This window comes from Anolis sagrei, chromosome 2, assembly GCF_037176765.1.
Source record: "Anolis sagrei isolate rAnoSag1 chromosome 2, rAnoSag1.mat, whole genome shotgun sequence".
Classification (NCBI taxonomy): Eukaryota; Metazoa; Chordata; class Lepidosauria; order Squamata; family Dactyloidae; genus Anolis; species Anolis sagrei.
In genome coordinates, this window is record NC_090022.1 from 292,851,733 (window position 1) to 292,874,494 (window position 22,762).

Below are 22,762 nucleotides of genomic sequence, written 5' to 3' on the forward strand. Positions count from 1 at the left end.
ATGATTCTCAACCCCCGAAAAAGGACTCAGGACAGCTTGCATTGGCAGTCATTAGATGCCAACAAAAAAACAGCTAGAGCACAACAATTAACACAAACAGGCCAACAGCAATAAAAAAGACACTAAAAAAGCAATAAAATACATTAAAATATTGGCCCTTAAAATATTAACACAACCAAGTCTGAGTCCGCAAATCCAAATCAATCAAATCATAGTCCAGAGTTCCAGCCCAAGGTCTCTTCATTGACAATTATCATGAGTCATTACAATTGTTGATCAACCAAGTGCCCAAATGTTTGGTCCCTGAGCCAAGACTTGAGGGGTTTTTTTTTCCTGAAGGAGAGGAGAGATGGAGTCGCCCTGATTTCACTAGAGAGTGCATTCTACAGATGGCGGGCCACCACTGAGAAGGCCCTGTCTCTTATCCCCAGCAACTGCGAGGGTGGGAGGGCCTCCCCCGATGATCGTAAACTCTGAGGTGTGTCACAGAAGGAGATACGTTCAGACAAGTAAACTGGGTCGGAAGTGTATAGGGCTTTATACGTCAAGACCAGCACTTTGAATTGTCCTTGGTAGTGGACCAGCAGCCAGTGGAGCTGATGAAGCAGGGGGGTGGTATGCTCCCTGTCAGTCACTCAGGTGAGTAGTCAGGCCGCCGACTGTTGAACTAGTTGGAGTTTCTGAACAGTCTTCAAAGGCAACCCACGTAAAGTGCATTGCAATAATCTGCAATAATCTATTAGGGATGTAACAAGAGAGTGGACCACTGTGGCCAGATTGGACTTCCCAAGGTATTGGCTTGGTTTATCACCAAGACAGAAGGTTTCCCTCTTCATCCAGTCCAGGACTATAGTGGTTTTTCAAGAGATTCAGAGGTCTTTCCTGTAAGCTCCCATCTTTTTAAAACAAAGGCAGCAAAGTATGCAAAGACTAGGACGTGGAACAATGGCTTCAAACTACAATAAAGGAGATTCCATCTGAACATTAGGAAGAACTTCCTGACTGTGAGAGCTGTTCAGTGGTGGAACTCTCTGCCTCAGAGTGTGGCGGAGGCTCCTTCTTTGGAAGCTTTTAAACAGAGGCTGGATGGCCATCGGGGGTGCTTTGAATGCAATTTTCTTGCTTCTTGGCAGGGGGTTGGACTGGATGGCTCATAAGGTCTCTTCCAACTCTATGATTCTATGATTCTGCAGAGATACTCAGAGGAACATCTCAGCAAGTGAAAGTCCAAGAGTGGCAGGGAAAAACCCAGAGCCTCAAACTGTGGCTGATACCGTATGAGACTCCCCAAGAGTGGATGAATAGGAAGGCACTGAACAGACTATGCTCTGGCACCACAAGATGCAATCTTAAGAAATGGGGCCACAAAGTGGAGTCTACAACATGCAAGTGTGGAGAAGAGCAAACTACAGACCACCTATTACAATGCAGTCTGAGCCCTGCCACATGCACAATGGAGGATCTCCTTATAGCAACACCAGAGGCACTCCAAGTGGCCAGCTTCTGGTCAAAAGGCATTTAATATAATGCCAAGTTGTGTTTTCTAAATACATTTCAACTGTACCCTTGGTTTGCTTCTGATAAGATAAATACAAACCAGCATAAAAGGTAAGTAAACACTTGCTGCTACATGACAATCCATGTCAGACAATTTCCCTGAAGAGATAGATGAAGGTAGTTGGGGAGCTTAATTTGCTATCTTGGGCTCACCCAACTTATTTCTAATATGGTAGAGTCCTGGACTCATGAATACTAGAAATCTACATTAAGTGCTATATTTATAGGACCAAAGCTCGGCTGCATTAAGGGCTGATTAATACCATAATTGAAGATCCAACGAAAAGGAAAGAATCTCTTTGTTCAATATAAATGTGATTGTGGCCAATATCAATCTAATTAACTAGTACTAATAAATGTTTTTAAATACGCACTGTATTTGGAATGCAGTTGAGTGTATAATAGCTACTAAATCTCATAAAAGTCTTCTTTTTAAAAGCACGGCACAAGGATATAATTAAGAGATTCTGAAACTGCTTTGGCGATGTGCGTGTGTGCGTGCCTCCAAAGTGCCAATTAGCTATATTATTTTACAAAGAACAAATTAGGAGTTTTGGAAGTGATATTAGCTTTACTCCATTTGTTTCAGAAGGTTTATTTTCATCTTTTCATCTGTCAACTTTGTGGCACTTAAAGCGTAAAAAAAAGTTGGCTTGAACGGCTTACCAAAAGCAATTAGGTTGTCACTACAATTTTTATGTCTATTTTTCCCCCCCAACATGCATTATGATCAGCTGCTCGGTTCTATGTGTAAATTCATTTCAATAGGTAGAACGTCCCTTATCCAGAATTCTGAAATCCAAAACTATCCACGTGGGGGGCTGAGACAGCAACATCTTTGCTTTCTTGGAGTTCAAAGCACACAAACTTTGTTTTCTGCATCAAAATTATTTAAAATTAAAATAGTAAAGAGTAGAGACATCAGACTGGCAACAAAGATCCGCCTGGTCAAAGCCATGGTATTCCCTGTAGTCACCTACGGATGTGAGAGCTGGAGCTTAGGGAAGGCTGAGCGAAGGAAGATCGATGCTTTTGAGCTGTGGTGCTGGAGGAAAGTGCTGAGAGTGCCTTGGACTGCGAGACGATCCAACCAGTCCATCCTCCAGGAAATAAAGCCCGACTGCTCACTGGAGGGAAAGATACTAGAGACAAAGTTGAAGTACTTTGGCCACATCATGAGGAGACAGGAAAACCTAGAGAAGACAATTATGCTGGGGAAAGTGGAAGGCAAAAGGAAGAGGGGCCGACCAAGGGCAAGATGGATGGATGGCATCCTTGAAGTGACTGGACTGACCTTGAAGGAGCTGGGGGTGGTGACGGCCGACAGGGAGCTCTGGCGTGGGCTGGTCCATGAGGTCACGAAGAGTCGGAGACGACTGAACGAATGAACAACAACATGAATTTACATTCAGGTTTATTTATTTACTAGTCATCCCCTGCCACACATTGCTGTGGCCCACATGGCAGTTCTGTCAGGATTATTTGGTTATGTATGTGTGTTTTTCAATGTGTTTCTATGTAATTCAAGATGGATTAAGATGTATTTCAAGATGGATTCTATTCTGCTCTTTTGTGTATTAAGAAAACAGTGCAGAGGCTGTGAAACTGTAATCTTGACAGAAATGAGATAACGTGTTCTCTTGCTAGGAAGAAGAGGGAGGATCTGGTCTCAGCCAGAAGTCAGATAAGCAGATGTTCAGAGACTGTTGTTTTGTGCCTAGAAGTTCCTGTCTGTTGCTTGCTGTGAATAGACGTGTATAGATGTATTTAGTAAACTTAGTTTTCTGTTGTAACTGAAAACTTGCAGAGTCCTGATTTCTGAACAGTGTCTGCTGATCTAGCAATCCTTCCGCTGGCAAAGCTTCAATACTATGACAAGTTCTGTGTGGGAGGTTTGGCCCAATTCTATCTTTGATGGGGTTCAGAATATTCTGGGATTGTAGGTGAACTATTAATCCCAGCAATTACAACTACCAAATGTCAAGATCCTGTTTTCCCCAAACTCCACCAGTGTTCACATTTGGGCGTTTTGAGGATTCATGCCAAGTTTGGTCCAGATCCATCATTGTTTGAATCCACAGAGATCTCTGGATGCAGGTGAACTACAACTCCAAAACCAAAGGACACTGCCAAACAAACAAACCCTGCCAGTATTTTCTGTTGGTCATGGGGAGAACTGTGCGCCAAGTTTGGTTCAATTCCATCGCTGGTGGGGTTCAGAATGCTCTTTGATTGTAGGTAAACTATACATCCCAGCAACTACAACTCCCAAATGACAACATCATTTTTTTGAGTGAAGGACATACATTGGGTTGTTAGGTGTCTTGTGTCCAAATTTGGTGTCAATTCATCCAGTGGTTTTTGCGTTCTGTGAATACCACAAACGAAGGTTACATTTTTATTTATATAGATTTATTTACCCTATTTGTATTCCACCTTTCTGAACCCCACTGGGAACTCAAAGCAGCTTACATTTTTAGGCAACAATTTGATGCCAGGTAAACATGCATAAAAGGTAAAGGTTTCCACAGAGTGTCCGACTCTGGAGGGTGATTCTCATCTCCATAGATGCCTCCAAGGTCATGTGGCTGGCATGACTGCACGGAGTGCTATTACCTTCCCACCAAGGCAGAACCTATTGATCTACTCACAGTTTGCAGGTTTTCGAACTGCTAGGTTGACAGAACCTGGGGCTAACAGTGGGAGCTCACCCCGCTCCCCAGATTTGAACTGGTGACCTTTCAGTCAGCGAGTTCAACGGCTCAGCAGGTTAACCCGCTACATCACTGGGAGCACATGCATACATCTATATAAATAAAAATGTAATGTTTGTTTGTGGGATTAACATAACTCAAAAACAATTTGGCTACACCCAAGGAGTGACCATCACTCACAAAAATTGATTTTGTCATTTGGGAGTTGTAGTTGCTGGGATTTATAGTTCACCTACAATCAAAGAGCATTCTGAACTCCACCAGTGATGGAATTGAACCAAACTTGGCACACAGGACTCCCATGACCAACTGGAAGGGTTTTGTGGGCCTTGAGTTTGGGAGTTCTAGTTCAGTGGGTTGTTGTAGGTTTTTCCGGGCTATATGGCCATGTTCTGGAGGCAATTTTTCTCCTGACGTTTCGCCTGTATCTATGGCAAGTATCCTCAGAGGTAGTGAGGTCTGTTGGAAGTAGGAAAAATGGGTTTATATATCTGTGGAATGACCAGGGTGAGACAAAGATGCAGGCGAAACATCAGGAGAAAAATTGCCTCCAGAACATGGCCATATAGCCTGGAAAAACCTACAACATGATAAATAAATAAATACTAATTGAACGCTTGATCCCACATCCATGTCTTTAGCCTTTATGTGTGTTACATGTATAAAGTGTGTATGAAACATGATGAATGTCATTGTCTCATCTAGTTATGGATTTTGAATATTTCAGAATTAGGGATGCTCAACCTGCATTAATTTTTTTAAAAAATAATAACTTTGAACTTTAATGATATTTAAAGGAGAGGAGCTTTAAGTTGGTTCTGGTTGGTACAGTGTACCAACATGATGTATTTCCTAGCTACTCATGGAAAATACAACCAAACTTTGAGTGCTAGAGTTGGTTGCCCACCATATTGGCCAGGCACCCACCCAGTTGTCAAGAAGGAGACCTCCTTAGGAAAACATCTCCACCCCATATTCTTTGACATAGAAGGGAAGCGTTCCTCAAGATAGACCCAAAGGTATCCCTATTCCCATCTTCTAGGTCCCATGACCCACAGAAGGAACTCTGATGATATCCCCTTCATCTACTTATTAACGAAGAGATATTTTTAAAAACTCTGAACATCACATATTCCCAATTATCCTGTCTGAGATTCTACAAGCTGCCATACGTTCCATGAATCAAATGCTGTCAGTCTTAAATTGCTTGGTTCTTGAAATAGCATAAAGTCCGACGGAAACAAATTACATTTCCAGATTAACTTTCCACGCTTTACCCCATATGCAGAAAATTTGGTTTAATTTTTAGGTGCCCCCATTTATCTTCACATATGCCACGCATGGGGCCACAATTAGAGAAAATTATGGTGCAGAAATACATACTCAAGTGGATTACATATACAAGATTTAGGAATTGTAATTGCATTATCCCCCAAGTATAATCTCAAAATGAGCACTTGTGTGTTAATAATAGCACTCAGGTGAAAGTGCCAAGTATTCACATCTGAGCACCAATGGAGCTGGAATCAATGGCGCTTGGGAATAAATTAGACTCATATTTATACCAGAACAGTTAAACTACAACTGGGAATAGGTACAAACTCGAAAACAGAAAGCGGGTATCCACATCTTAAGCATCTGGTGATCATCCAAATGCCTCTTTAGATGCCTTCAATGCACTATTCATAAAAATGGAGGCCTGGCCATGGAGCATGTTCTGGAAATCCAGCATAATCTCCCCCCATCGCCATAACTCTCTGGGGTTGCACTAGACCGGACATGGACAAACGTTCTAACTTGGGGGCCGCATGGCAAGCCAGAGTGGGGGGTGGGTGGGTTGGTTGGTTGGGAGGGGGTTTTCGCCAAGTCCCCTCCCTGCCCTTTCCTTCCCTTCCAATGGCTTCAAACTACAAGAGAGGAGATTCCATCTGAACATGAGGAAGAACTTCCTGACTGTGAGAGCCGTTCAGCAGTGGAACTCTCTGCCCTGGAGTGTGGTGGAGGCTCCTTCTTTGGAGGCTTTTAAACAGAGGCTGGATGGTCATCTGTCGGGGTGATTTAAATGCAATATTCCTGCTTCTTGGCAGGGGGTTGGACACGTACTGCTCTCGAGCGAGGCGCCCCCCATTCTGTATCTTTGCATTTCATTTTTCCTGCCAAAGTGGAGTATCTTGCATTTGTCACTGTTGAACTTCATTTTGTTAGTTTTGGCCCATCTCTCTAATCTGTCAAGACCATTTTGAATCCTGGTCCTGTCCTCTGGAGTATTGGCTATCCCTCCCAATTTGGTGTCGTCTGCAAACTTGATGATCATGCATTCTAGCCCTTCATCTAAGTCGTTAATAAAGATGTTGAACAGGACCGGGCCCAGGACAGAACCCTGCGGCACTCCACTCGTCACTTCTTTCCAAGATGAAGAGGAAGCATTAGTGAGCACCCTCTGGGTTCGTCCATTTAACCAATTCCAGATCCACCTCACCGTAGTTTTGCCTAGCCCACATTGGACTAGTTTCCTTGCCAGAAGGTCATGGGGGACCTTGTCGAAGGCCTTACTGAAATCCAGGTAAGGCCTTACTGAAATCCACGGCATTCCCCGCATCTATTCAGCTTGTAACTCTATCGACATGGACATATTCAGCACAAAAAAATGTAAAATTTTCAGAAAATTGTTTTTCCTTGCAGAAAACATTTTCTGCACAAGAATACCACAAATCTTGGGTGGAATGAATCTCAAACGGCAAACAGAAACATAGAAACATAGAGTTGGAAGAGACATTGTGGGTCATCCAATTGCATTCAAAGCACCTCCAACAGATGGCCATCCAGCCTCTGTTTAAAAGCTTCCAAACAAGGAGCCTCCACCACACTCCAGATCAGAGAGTTCCACTGCTGAACAGCTCTCACAGACAGGAAGTTCTAATAGTTTCAAGGTTTTCTCAGTGGCAATAAAATTGTGAAAATTTCTTATGTATCCTTTGAGAATATGGCAAGTGAAGAATTGCATTCAAGTGTGAACTCATTTTGCAATGCTGCCATTCAACAAATATATAACACATATATATATAAACGTAACACTGCTAAAGATGTATATACTACACAGTCCCAGTATAGAACCTTGGTCAATATATTCTTAATCATGTTAACGATAACATTTAGTATCTCTTTTTTCACTCAGTGTAATGGGAGTAAATACTATTATATTACAGAGTTAACTACTTCAAATACAATACTGATTTTTTTTTAAAAAAAAAACATGCATAATTGGTTCTAGAACTTCTATTTTTTTATTTTTTGCTGGAGGGAGAGCAGATATAACATCACACCGTTTTGAAAGATTATTAGTTTGACAAACCCGAAAACAATGTCTTGTTAATTACATATCTACAAAACACTTACCTAAGGTTCTCACTGTGCAGTTAGCTGCATCAAATATTATTTTACAATTATTTCGGTGAATTGTTTTGGAGTGTCTTGTATGCCCCAGGTATGGAAAAGGAAACAGAAAAGACGCAATCGCTGGGAACAGAACATGTCTCATTATTACCTGTCTTGGTGAGCAAAAGGTTATCCAGATGCCTGTCTCCAACACCGAGGATGTATGTTATTACACAGTAGCCAGCTGGAAATGAAAAACCAAGTCATTATTATCTTACAAAAGTTCTTCTTCTCTAGAAATCTATCAAGTCTGCTCTACACAAATGTCTAGGGCAGGATCCTGTGGAAAACGAAGGAAGCACAACTTTTAATATCTCTTATCCTTGAAAGTTCCAGTTCCCATGACTACTGGACATGATAACCTTCTTCAAGCCTTCTCTAATAATCTGTTTATCTATGATCCTGTTGCTTATTGTTGTCCTGTATGTATGTTCTGGTATGCAGCTTCCTTTACTCTATGGTTCCTGAGAAGTTATAAAAGGGGCTGCAGACCACATGCTCTCGCTCTCTCTCCTTTTGACTATGTGACCTGTTGATAGCTGTTTTGTTATAAGAGAAATTCCCTGGCCGGATGGCACAGAGAATTATCTCAAACATATCTGAAACTGGACAGATAACTTTGTACCTGTGTATGCTGAACACATGAAGGCTGTGATTAAACCAATTATATTATTTTTATCAAAGTCTACTTATTTTTGTCACTTGAGTGCATGATATAAAATAAGTTGTTTTATGGGAGACTATATATATAGGAGCACCCGGTGGTGCAGTGGGTTTAAGCGCTGAGCTTGTTGACTGAAAGGTTGCAGGTTCGAATTCAGGGAGCGGCATGAGCTTCCACTGTCACCCCAGCTTCTGACAACCTATTAGTTTAGTGCATATATATATATATATATATATATATATGCACTAAACTAATAGGTTGTCATATTAGGTGTTTTTAGTGTATATATATATGCACTAAAAACACTTCTAAAACTCTGCTGTTTTTATGAACTGGGAAAGCTCTGTTTTCCTAACAGATCAGTTATAACAGGTTGTTCAGTCTAACAACTGAGACCATTGCCTTGCATAATTATATCTGGTTATTTCTGTCCCTGCCTTGTGGAATTCCTTGCCGCCCTATATGAGAACCATGCATGAGTTGAGGCCTTTTACCCTAGCACTTAAGACCTGGCTTTTTACTAGAGCTTTTTATCTATGTTAATTTTATCAATATCTGTATGTATGTATTTTTATCCTTTGCAATATGGCTTGTAAATCGCCTGGAGCATCTTGGATGGAGGGCGATTAATAAGTAATTAAATGATGATGATGATGGTTATGTACTCTGAAAGGTCATGCTTCTCTAAAAATGTTATGATGTCCAAAAGGTGTTTTCCAAAAGGTTATGAATGCCATTTTGCAAAAGTTGACACCTCATAAACTTAATCTGAAGCTTCATTGCTAAGGGGCATCTCTCCTGATTCTATGCAACCCTCTCCCAAACAAAGTGGTAAATGCATTCCTTGTCAACTAGACATAACATAGTCCACTGCTTCTTAAACTATGGGTCCTGACCCCAGATGGGGTCCCTTTAGCTCAATGTTGGGGGTCACAAAAATGATAATAATAACAGGTTTCTGAACTCCACCCACCAGTAGACATTTAAGCAAATCTGTTAGCAACACATGCAGTGTTTACATTGGATTCTGCAGAAAATGCTTCAACTTTACTTCATGAAAAGGAAAATCAGCCTGTTTAGCACACCTTGCAAATTATCAGTAAATGTTTGATTTTTTTCAATATCTATGCTTGTTTTTCAATGCTTATTTTAACCTGTTTTGTTAGGCATGTCCCTTTGTAAGCCGCCTCGAGTTCCCTCGGGGAGATGGAGGTGGGGTATAAAAATAAAGTTGTTGTTGTTGTTGTTGTTGTTGTTGTTGTTGTTGTTATTACCTATATCCAGAGAGCACTGTGGACTCAAACAATGATGGATCTGGACCAAATTTGGCATGAATATTCCATATGCCCAAATGTGAATACTGGTGGAGTTTCGGGGAAATAAACTTGACATTTGGGAGTTGTAGTTACTGGGATTTATAGTTCACCTACAATCAAAGAGCATTCTGTATTCCACCAACAATGGAATTGAACCAAACTTGGCACACAGAACCCCCATGACCAACAGAAAATACTGGAAGGGTTTGGTGGACAGTGACCTTTGGTTTTGGAGTAGTAGTTCACCTACATCCAAAGATGACTGTGGACTCGAACAATTTTTTTTGCCATGTCAGGACCCCCCCCCCCACGGGTCCCCCCCCCCCCCCCCACGGGTTAAGAAACTATAGGCATTCCTTACCACAGCTTTTGACATATGTATCCATCACTTCTGCACTTATTCCATGAGGTCCAGTTTCACTGGGTGCGTGTTTTCGGAAAAAGTTCTGAAAGAATGTCATTAGAAAGTTTATTTCTTTTCCCAATGCTCTGGAAGGGTCTGCCTCCAGACTGAAAATGCGGCCTTGGAAAAAAAATCTATTAGCATATGCTTTTCAATGGAGGGCTCTGCCCCCTCCTGCCCTGTATTTAAAAGGAGGACAATATTTAGTGCTGAAATGGGTTATTTCTTTTTTCTTTTCTTTTCCTTTAAGCAGATAACATTAAGCAACGAACAATCAAGCAAATTACATTTCCTTTCCTTAGCGCTTCCCCGTAACACTTTACGTTGATATCTGATCAAATTTTCCTTAACCTTCGCAGGCGAGAGATTTAAAATCACTTTACATTACACGCGCTCAAGGGTCCCGTCTTTTCTTTAAAAATAATCCCATCCCGTTGGATTTCAAAATGCAGAGTTATTGCATAATTACGGAGGGTGTTAAATGCTTCAGAAGCAGATATATTTCTTTTGTGCCCGAGTTGCAAAATTTAAATAGCATTAGCAATTCAAAGCAATTGTGAATGAAGACACACGAAACAAATTACAAAACGTGCATTAATTCATTTTATTTAAGGGAAGAAGGGAAATGGCCTTCGGGGTTGCAAGTGGAATTCCAACTGTGAATTGGCCTAGAAATTATATTGCAGATGAAAGAGCAAGGAAAGCAGCATGGGGCAGGGGTTTGAGTGCTGGACTAGGACTCCCGAGGCCTGGGTTCAAATTCACGCTCAGGCAAAAGTAAACCCACTCGTCAAGAGAACCTTACGCTGGGTTGTTGTAGGTTTTTTCGGGCTATATGGCCATGGTCTGGAGGCATTCTCTCCTGGCATTTCGCCTGCATCTATGGCAAGCATCCTCAGAGGTAGTGAGGTGTTTTGGAACTAGGAAAATTGGTTTATATATCTGTGGAATGACCAGGGTGGGACAAAGGACTCTTGTCTGCTGTTGCAAAGTGTGAATGTTTCAACTGATCACCTTGATTAGTGTATTGTCGAAGGCTTTCATGGCCGGAATCACTCAGTTCTTGTGGGTTTTTTCGGGCTATATGGCCATGTTCTAGAGGCATTTCTCCTGACGTTTCGCCTGCATCTATGCATCTATGGCAAGCTTCCTCAGAGGCTGAGGAAGCTTGCCATAGATGCAGGCGAAACGTCAGGAGAAATGCCTCTAGAACATGGCCATATAGCCCGAAAAAACCCACAAGAACTGAAACACCTTGATTAGCATTTGATTGCCTGGAAGTGCCTGGAGCAATCTTTTGTTGAGAGGTGATTAGATGTCCTTGTTTGTTTCCTCTTCCTTTTTCCTAATTCCAAAACACCTCACTACCTCTGAGGACGCTTGCCATAGATGCAGGCGAAAGTTTTTATTGTGTTATGGTGTAATGTTTTGTTGTTCTACTGTTATTGCTTTATGTTTTTGATTTTGCTTTGAGTTGTATTTGTTATGCTGTTGTTTTGTTGAAGCCTTAGCCTTTGTAAGCCGCATCGAGTCCTTCGGGAGATGCTAGTGGGGTACAAATAAAGATAATAATAATAATAATAATAATAATAATAATAATAATAATAATAATAGTGTTTTAGCTTGTAATCCTTGTTTATGCTGGGCTTGGTCCCCATGTAAACTGTTCTGAGTCCTTTCAGGGAGATGGTGGTGGGATATCACAATAAAGATGTTGTTGCTGTTGTTGTTGTTGTTGTTACAACATTTAATGTTTGTCGATATTGGCTGTTGAGTCCCCTTGGGGAGAGAGGGTGGGATATAAAAATGATTTTATTATTATTATTATTATTATTATTATTATTATATTACTACAACATTGAACGTTTGTCGATATTGGCTGTTGAGTCCCCTTGGGGAGATAGGGTGGGATATAAAATGAATTATTATTATTATTATTATTATTATTATTGTTATTGTTATTACAACATTGAATGTTTGTCGATATTGGCTGTTGAGTCCCCTTGGGGAGATAGGGTGGAATATAAAAATGAATTATTATTATTATTATTATTATTATTATTATTATTGCAACATTGCCGATATTGGCTGTTGAGCCCCCTTGGGGAGATAGGATGGGATACAAAAATGAATTATTATTATTATTATTATTATTATTATTATTATTATTATTATATGATTCTAACAGTCACCATCTGATCTCCCACTGGAAATCATGAGAACCATATCTAAGAAACTAGAGTGGATGCAGTCTATCCCATACAATTTTCTGAATAAGAGCCACAAATAATCCCAGGAACAGGCCTAAAATCCAAGACAACACATTTTGTCGTTGTTAGAATGTGTTATCCATTGACGGACTTGGTCCCTCAAGGATTTGTTGACAAGAGCAGAAATGTGAATTTAATATTTCAGTTCATGGTGATAAAGGTTCAACATTTTGATCACGGACTCAAAGTCCCATCCTAAAAATACAGGATAGTAAAGTTAAAGGTTTCCCCCTGGCATTAAGTCCAGTCGTGTCTGACTATGGGGTGTGGTGCTCATCTCCATTTCTGTCTTGTTGATTGATAACTGTTGTGGATTGATGCTGTTGATCCTGTTTGTTGCATTGTTATGTTTTAATTGCACTGACACTGTTTGATAATTGTACCATGTAAACCGCATTGAGTTGCCTGTTAAGGGCTGAAAAATGCGGTATAGAAATAAAGCAAATAAATAAATAAATAAATAAATAAGCCGAAGAGCCAGTGTTGTCTGTAGACACCTCCAAGGTCATGTGGCCAGCATGACTGCATGGAGCGCTGGATACAGGATAGGGCTGCTATATTTTTACCTTTGCTTGCCATGCAAACTTTATCCACTGAAATTCCCTTTTCCACATAATTATTCATGTGGGGCGGCCCCCCTGGTGGTGCAGCAGGTTAAACTGCTGAACTGCTGATCTTGCTGACCAAAAGTTTGGCGGTTTGAATCCAGGGAGTGGGGTGAGCTCCCATTGTTAGCCCCAGCTTATGCTGTCCTAGCAAATCGAAAGCATCCACATGTGAGTATATCAATAGGTACTGCTTCTGTGGGAAAGTAATGGCAGTCACCATGCCCCAGAGTCTGACACGACTAGACTTAATGTCAACGGGAAACCTTTACCTTTACTTTTTTATGGCACTCTGTGCATCTGAGGAAGTAGACTAAGTCTGTGACAGTTTATGCCACAATTTCTTTCTCTCTATCTCTAAGACATCACAAGATGGTACTTTGTTATGTTTTGTTGCAGCCATAGCAATTTCAGCACAAACACACACCTGTATGCTTTCTTCAGTAGCAAGAACTTCTGCCACAGGGACTGACTGGATGAACTGCATAAAACCTATGGGAAGAAAGAAAGGTAAATAATGAGACAGAACAGTGCATTAATATGGTTTAAAGGTGTATTTGCCAAACTGATTATCTGTAGTGTTGTTATTTCACAGTTTAATGCACACTGTATCTTTAAGTAATTGTTGCTGCAGATTTTGTGGCTGGCAAAGGAAATAAAAACCAGGACTACAAAGTGTGCTTCCCAGATGGGCAGGAAGGCAATAACACTAAGGGAGCATATTAAACACTGTAAAGTCTTATGGTTTAAATGTGCAGGTGTAAGAGTATGAACATTTAGGAATGTGCACTACATAAACACCAATGGCTCCTCCAGTGAGAAAAAATGAATCACAGAATCATAAAGGGAAAGACCACCAGGACCATCGTGTCCAATCCTATTCTGTCATGTGGACATACAAAATCAAAGTGTCCTCCAAAGATGGCCATACAGCTTCTGCTTGGAAATATGCAGCGAATAAGACTCCACCACATTCATAGAATCACAGAGTTGGAAGAGACCTCATGGGCCATCCAGTCCAACCTCCTGCCAAGAAGTAGGAATATTGCATTCAAATCACCCCTGACAGATGGCCATCCAGCCCCTGTTTAAAAGCTTCCAAAGAAGGAGCCTCCACCACACTCCAGGGCAGAGAGTTCCACTGCTGAACGGCTCTCACAGTCAGGAGGTTCTTCCTCAACTTCAGATGGAATCTCCTCTCTTGTAGTTTGAAGCCATTGTTCCATTGCGTCCTAGTCTCCAAGGAAGCAGAAAGGAAGCTTGCTCCCTCCTCCCTGTGGCTTCCTCTCACATATTTATACATGGCTATCATATCTCCTCTCAGCCTCCTCTTCTTCAGGCTAAACATGCCCAGCTCCTTAAGCCGCTCCTCATAGGGCTTGTTCTCCAGATCCTTGATCATTTTAGTCGCCCTTCTCTGGACACATTCCAGCTTGTCAATATATCTCTTCAATTGTGGTGCCCAAAATTGGACACAATATTCCAGGTGTGGTCTAACCAAAGCAGAATAGAGGGGTAGCATTACTTCCCTAGATCTAGACACTATGCTCCTCTTGATGCAGGCCAAAATCCCATTGGCTTTTTTTGCCGTCACATCACATTGTTGGCTCATGTTTAACTTGTTGTCCACGAGGACAACAAAAGATCTTTTTCACACGTACTGCTCTCGAGCCAGGCATCCCCCATTCTGTATCTTTGCATTTTATTTTTTCTGCCTAAGTGGAGTACCTTGCATTTCTCCCTGTTGAACTTCATTTTGTTAGTTTTGGCCCATCTCTCTAATCTGTTAAGATCGTTTTGAATCCGGGACTTCCGGTTGGTGGCTGGAAGATGGCGGATGTGCTTTGAGTCCCGGAGCGAGGACTCGGAGCAGCCAGGCTTTGTAAAGTCAGGGGGCTCACCCCTCCTCTGCAGATGGTCTGAGGTCTGAGAGGCTAAACCCAAGTGCTATCGGCCGACGGCGTCCGAGAGGTATCCCCCTCAAGGGGACGCCCGGAGACGCCCGGCAACGGGGCACAGAGGGTGGACACAACCCCATGGTAGGAGACGCGCGTCTCCAAAACCCCCATCAGCCGCCAGCACAACGAACAGTGGAAATTGGAACCAAGAAACAACCAGGAAAGAAAGCGTACAGCTTCCGGGGACTCAAATCGAACCGGTGAAGACCAACAAAACCCCATCCTAACCATAAGACAGAAACTAACAGAAGAAGACTTGGAACGGGCGCTCTTCATCAGAAAACCAAATAGAACCAAAGGTAAGCGGGAAGAGAAGTGTCTATAGAGAGACGAAGGAAAGTAAGAGAAGGAAGGAAGACTCATACCAAAAGACAAAGCGGCGCAGCCGCGCAGAGGGCAAAGCAAAAGAAGAAGAGAGAGAGGGGGAGAAAGGGGGGGGAGAAAGAGGAAAAAGGAGGAATAACAAGGAGAAAGCCAACCCGTAAGAAGCCCCTAAGAAAGTAAGAGAACCAGAGAACAGTGAATCAAACAGACTGAGACAACAAATTAACCCAAACAACTATCAGCCACAGTCGGGTAGAGCGAAACGCTCCCTCCCGAAAGGGACAGCAAACCAAAGAGATCACTCATCCCCGCACCCGAAGACCAGTCATTAAAGGGACTGACCGACGGGAGTAGGTGGGAAAGAGGCTCCGACAAAGGTACGGCGGACTGTGGTCTGAAAGAAGAAGAATATAAAAGTGCCAAAGATAAGGAGACAATTGCTATGTTGAAGGAAAATACGGATTATAGGAGATAAAGAAATATCGAAGAGTTTAAGAATTTTGAGAAGTTTTATGGTTAAGGAAGAACCAAGCCCCCCGCCTTTCGTGCCCCGTTACCCCCCCCCCCCATATAGCTTCTCATATAGCTTCCCGCAAGCCAAACTCTGACCTTGAGGCTCGAGGAAGGAAAGGCAGTGCAATAATAACAATAACTATATCAGATAAGAGTAGGCGCGGGGGTACCTGTAGGCCCTAGGAACGGCCTTGAAGAGGCGCGGCTGAGAGCCAAGTCCCCCCACGCGCGTGCAGAAAAGAAACAAACAGGAAGGAACGCGGGGCGTAGGGAAGCCTCGCGAAGCCACGCGAGACACTGCGAGAGTACTAGAAGCAACGCGAGAAAGGGGAAAGACGCAAGGAGATACTAATAAGGACGGCGGAAGTGACGAGAGAAGGGGAAGTATACAACGAGATTCCAAAACAAGAAGCCGAGAAACATCGCGAGAGAAGAGGGGAGAAACCAAAATAAACAGATGGAAACGAAACAGACGGAGAAGCGAAGAAAAAAGAGAAACGGCCAGGAACGATACGTAGCAAGCGAGCGGAAAGAAGACGCAAACAACAGAAAGGTAAAAGGATAGGGAAGGAGAATAAAATAATAAAATAATAAAATAATAATAATAACTACTTAAATTAAATTAGAGGAAAAAAAAAGTTTAAGGGTAAAATTACAAAGAATTAGAAGAGATCATTGCCTGCTCTCTAAAGTGAATGAAGATTAGTTACTAAACTGAATTTATACATTTATAAGGCTATTTAATTCTCCCTGGGTGTAATAGAAGAGACAACTGAAAAGGCTACCATGGCAACACAAAACGTAAAAGGGAAAAATCCACAAACAACTAAAGGCCAAACAAGGAGGGACTCACTAAGCAAGCCTGATCTACAAATAGAGGGACAAGTAAGGAAAGAACCCACGTCAGAAGGCACAGTCTTAGAAAATATACTGGCAGAGATTAAGAAATTATCTGTGAAACATGACGAACAACATAAGGAACTTCAAGCAGAAATACAAGGCATGAAAAAAGAAATAAAGGAAGAGTTTGCCAAACTGAAAGAAGACGTGGACAAGGTTAAAAAAGAGAACCAAAAAATAATTAAAACCCAAGACAAGGCGGAGATGAAGATAAACAAACTAGAAACGCTCACCCAAAAGATGCAACAGGAAGCCGAGAGACTGGAATACAGGGAATCGGAATATCAGCTAAGAATTCGGAACCTCCAAGAAGCTGAGGACGAAAACGTAAAACAGATAATGATAGAACTCTTAGCTGAGCTGTTGGATACAGGAGCGGACATTGTGGGGCAAGACGTGGACCGGGTATATAGAGTGCCCACAGAATACGCCAAAAAACAAAAGACTCCACGGGATGTGGTCATTAGCTTTTGCCGCAAAAGCACCAGAGATGAGATCTTAAAGGAGAATGTAAGAAAATCAATTTTCTTTAAGGACAAAAAAGTAACAATAATGAAAGAAATTCCGCAACAAATGTTGGCAAGACGCAGAAGGTTCACTTTTCTCACCCAAGAATTAATAAGAAAAAAAATAAAATTTAGATGGGAAAAAGCGGACGGCATTACGGTTACGATGAACGGCAAGAGATTTTGGCTCAATTCAGAGGAGAGTGCAAAGGTGTTTTATAATGACCACATCAAAGGAAAAGCAACAGAACCAGCGCAGAGAAAATTCCAAAATAACAACGGATATATAGGATATGCCAGCGGAAACAGCAAAGAAAAAAGGTCAGGGAAGGAAACAGATGAAGAAGAGGAAGAGAAGACTGAAAAAGGAACAAACAAGTGGCCAAGATCAACACAAGAGGAAGAAGAAGAAAGAGATCAAAAAAGGTTGAGGGAGTTCTCCCCAGAAAATTATCAATTGATGGTACCTCCAGAAATTCAGCAGTGGGAAATGCCGGAAAGTAATCAACCATGAATAGAAAACCCATCAGAATTTACTCTAACAATATTAACGGCCTAAACTCCCCCAACAAAAGGAGAAAATATTTCAACTATTTATCAAAAAAGAACTATGACATAATCATGATTCAGGAGACTCACATAAGCGACAGGCATTCCAAGCATCTAGTGCAAAACAAATTAGGGAAGATGTTCCATGCGTCCTTCAGTGAGAAGAAGAGAGGGGTGGCGACCTACGCAAAAGAATGGCTGAATCCCAATCAAGTATTCAAAGACACACAAGGAAGATACCTAGGCACCACCATTGAAAGAAAAAATCAAAAAATACTGCTGTGTAACATATACTGCCCCAATGGTCCAAAGATGAAGTTCATTAAAAAGTTGGAAAAAGAGTTTAAAAAAGTGGAATACGATGAGTTACTTATTATTGGTGACTTTAATGGAATAGTGGATGGCACGTTAGACAAATCCCAAAAAAGTGGAACAAAGGCAAAAGGTATAAACAGAAATAGTTTACTCCCTAAAAATTTCATTCAGCGGCTAGAAGATTTAAATCTTATAGATGTATGGAGACATCACAATAACACAATGAGGGACTTTACATATTATTCAGGCAGACATGACTCGTGGTCACGAATTGATATGGCGTGGGCCACGAGCTCCCAAAGTATCAAAATTAAAAAAATCAATATAATTCCCAGGACATTCTCAGACCACGGAGCATTAGAATTAGAATTTGAAGGAGAGACATTACAATTTAGATGGAGATTAAATGAAAATCTTTTGAAAAAAGAGATAGATATAGAAAGGAATAGAAAGTTATTAAAGGAATATCTAGAGTTTAATGAAGGGGGAGAAACCACAAAAATTATTCAGTGGGAGGCATTAAAAGCCGTCATGAGGGGGCACTTAATTCAGCTAGCGGCCCACAAGAGAAAACAAAAAAATAAAGAGGTAGAAGAAATATGGAGTGCACTAAACAAAACTGAGGAAAAATTAAAAAAGAATTCGCAGGACAGAAAGTCCACATATGAGGCCAAAATATTAAGGAAACAATTAGAATTATTACAAACAGAAAAAATTGAACAACAAATGAAATTCAACAAGATAAACTACTTTCAGAATGCGAACAAAGTCGGAAAATGGTTGGCTAATAAAATCAAAAAAAGGAGGCAAAAACAAACAATAACAAAAATTATAGGGAACGGGAAAATATACACAGAAAACCAAGAGATAGCGGACCAATTTCACCAATTCTATACGGAACTTTACAAGAAAGAAAACATCCCAGTAGAAAAAGTCTCAGAATATATAGGCAATTTAAGGATTTCAAAATTAACAGAAACACAAAGAGAGGCTCTGAATGGTAACGTTACCCCTTGGGAAATTGATAATGCAATCGACAAATTAAAACTTAACAAATCACCGGGCCCTGATGGCTACACAGCCATCTTCTATAAAACGTTCAAAAGTGAATTAGGCCCTCTATTAAAGGATATCTTTAATCATATTTTAGAAAACAAAGAGATTCCCCAAACTTGGGGAAAAAACCAATATAACTCTAATTCAAAAGGAAGGAAATGACCCAACTGACGTCAGGAACTATAGGCCGATATCCCTGCTAAATACTGATTACAAAATATTTGCGACAATATTGGCAGAAAGAGTTAAAATTTTTTTAAAGAATTGGATATCAAGAGACCAGGTAGGTTTTCTACCCGATAGACAAATAAAGGATAATATTCGGATAATTATAGATTCAATTGAATACTACGAAAAACACAATGAAAAACAAGTAGCCCTAATGTTTATAGACGCGGAAAAAGCCTTCGACCGAATAAATTGGGATTATTTAAAATTGCTAACAAAGGAATTAGATATGGGTTATCATTTTCAAAATGCGGTCGAGGCGATATACACGAACCAAGAGGCCACCTTAGTGATAAATGGAGAAGAGGTAAAAGAACCAATAAAGCTAACGCAGGGTACACGGCAGGGTTGTCCTCTGTCCCCATTACTGTTTATTTTGGTGATGGAAACACTAATCAGATCAGTAAACGAGGACAAAACATTGAAAGGTCTAAGGATAAACAATTATAGCTACAAACTAAGGGTGTATGCGGATGACGTGGTATGCATAGTGGAAGATCCGATAAACAATATCAACGATTGGCTAAGAAAGATAGAAAATTTTGGCAAGGTGGCGGGTTTTAAATTGAATAAACAAAAAACAAAAATACTAGTTAAAAATTTAGATCCAAAATCAAAAGACACACTACAAGAAATCTCTGGCATAAAAATTGAAAATAAGGTAAGATATTTGGGGGTTACCATCACCAAAAATAATATAAATCTGATCAAAAACAATTACGAAGTATTGTGGTCCAAAATTCAAAAGGATATAAACAAATGGAAATATATGAATTTTTCCTTATTGGGTCGAATTTCAATTGTCAAAATGACCATCTTGCCCCAACTACTGTTTCTCTTTCAAACTTTACCGATATTAAGAAATGACACCTTATTTAAGAAATGGAAATCGGAAATAACCAAATTTATATGGAAGGATGGTAGACCCAGAATTAGTTATAGAATCTTAACGGACGAAAAAAAAAGGGGTGGACTTGGCCTACCTGACCTTAAAGCTTATTATGAGGCATGTAATTTGGTGGCCGTTAAAGAGTGGGCATCCTTAAAGAACAGAGCATTATTGGCGTTAGAAGGCCACGATCTTAGGTCAGGTTGGCATGGGTACCTTTGGTACAACAAAAGAAAGACGGAAAAAGTCTTCAACGACCATTATATAAGAACGGCCCTGATAAGAACATGGGAAAAATATAAGCCAAGATTATACTCTAAAACCCCGTTATGGATATCCACTTCAGAAGCCAAACACAAAAGAGAATTAGAGGAAAAAAATTGGCTATTATACAAAGACCTATTAAAAAAAAGCGATGGAGAGGGAAAGGGGAAATTAGTATTAAAATCTTTAGAAGAAATAAAACAAATGAACAGCAAGATAACATGGTTAAAATATCACCAATTACACCAAGATTTTAAAGATGACGAAAAGCAGGGTTTTAGCCAGGATCAGGGAATATGGGACATAGTGATGAAGAAGGAAAAAAAAAAATCAAAGTACTTTACCAGCAAATACTGACATGGTCCACAGAAGAGGAAGAATTCAAAGACTGCCAGGTAAAATGGGCCAGGGATATATCCATAGTATTTCAACTAAACAGTGGGAAGAAATATGGATTAGGAAAATAAAATATGCAGAAGCCAGCGATATGCGAGAAAACTGGTATAAGATGTTTTTCAGGTGGCATTATACCCCAGAGAAAATATCAAAATTTAATAAAAAAGGTTCGAACCTATGCTGGAAATGCCAAGAAGAGAAGGGGACCCTACTTCATCAATGGTGGTCTTGTAAAATGGTTAAAAAATTCTGGAAAGATATACATATGGCAATGCAAAAAATAATAAAAGCAAATTTCCCTCTAAAACCAGAAACACATCTATTAGGAATTATCTCTACTAAATTAGACGCGAATCAGGAGAAGATAATATTCCTCCTCAGCACAGCCGCAAGAATGCTGCTCGCAAGGCGTTGGAAGACGAAGGAAGTACCAACTCTAGAGGATTGGGTCTCGAAAATATTTGAGGTCATACAAATGGATAGTCTCTCATCAAGACTCAAGGGATCTCCCAACCGTACAGACTGGACTGGCTTCAAAGATTATATCTCGACTAAGGAGCTCCCGATGCATATTGACCTGTCTGGTATATGAATGTTAGAAGTGAAGAAGACTAGTTCGACTGCAGATAAAAGATATAGTAGGAAAAGAAGACTCCCGGAAGACTGACGGGAAGCAACGCCCCCTTCCCTCGGACCCACCTCCTCCCTCCTCCCCCTCTCCAGACCCCCACCCCGATACCCTTCCCCGTACCCCCCTCCCTCCTCTCCCTCCCTCCCTCCCCTACCCACATCTGTGTAAATATGAAATCTCAATAAAAATTATAATATATATATAAAAAAAGATCGTTTTGAATCCTGCTCCTGTCCTCTGGAGTATTGGCTCTCCCTCCCAATTTGGTGTCGTCTGCAACAGGCAGCATATTAGACACGGCAGAGGCACTCCTGGTCAGTCGGAAGGCAGATCGTGGTGTGGAGATACAGCCTGTGTTGGATGGGGTTGCACTCCCTCTGAAGATATAGGTCTGCAGTCTGGGGGTGATCCTGGACCCATCGCTGACCTTGGAAACCCAGATGTCAGCAGTGGTCAAGAGTACCTTCGCACAATTCAAACTTGTGCACAAGCTGCGCCTATACCTTGAGATGCCAAATCTGGCCATAGTAGCCCATACCTTAGTCACATCTTGCCTTGGCTACTGCATCACTCTCTACATGGGGCTGCCTTTGAAGATAGTACAGAAGCTTCAATTGTTTCTGAGATCAGCAGCCAGGTACAGGGAGAGATCCACTCCCATGTTGTGGCGGCTCCACTGGCTGCCAATCTGCTTCCAGGCTAAATACAATGTTACCTTTAAAGCCCGTACCTTGGGAAGTCAGACTTGGTCACGGTGGTCCACGCTCTCGTTACATGTAGGATAGACTACTGCAACACACTCTACGTGGGGTCGCCTTTGAAGACTGCTCAGAAGCTTCAAATGCCCCAAGTAGAGGCAGCCAAGTTAATAATTGGGGTGGCATACAGGAAGCATACAACTCCCATGTTACGCCAGCTCCACTGGCTGCCAGTTTGCTACCGGGCACAATTCAAAGTGCTGGCTTTGGCCTATAAAGCCCTAAACGGCCCCAGCCCAAATTACCTGTCCGAACGCATAGATGCAGGCGAAACGTTAGGAGAGAATGCCTGTAGAACATGACCATATAGCCCGAAAAAACCTACAACAACCTATTGGCTATTTGGTCTCTCATTCCTCTGCCTTTTCTAAACCCAGCTTGTACATCAGGGAGATAGGGCGGAATATAAATAAAGTTTTATTGTTTTATTATTATTATATTATACTGTTGAAAGGCTATTACTATCAGGAAACTCTTCCTCAGATTTAGGTGGAATCTCTTCCTGCAGTTT

The 22,762-nt window shown here is 41.1% G+C and overlaps 1 protein-coding gene across 1 annotated transcript in view; it reads right to left on the reverse strand.

Annotated features, from left to right (window-relative positions):
* Positions 1–22,762, reverse strand: part of PIK3C3 (phosphatidylinositol 3-kinase catalytic subunit type 3) — a 171,240-nt gene that overhangs the window by 86,680 nt on the left and 61,798 nt on the right. Inside the window, exons 19-21 of the mRNA XM_067464672.1 lie at positions 13,392–13,456; positions 10,048–10,132; positions 7,816–7,890 (exon numbers count right to left, since the gene is read on the reverse strand). Coding sequence (XP_067320773.1) covers positions 7,816–7,890; positions 10,048–10,132; positions 13,392–13,456 — 225 coding nt within the window. The remainder of the gene's footprint in view (positions 1–7,815; positions 7,891–10,047; positions 10,133–13,391; positions 13,457–22,762) is intronic.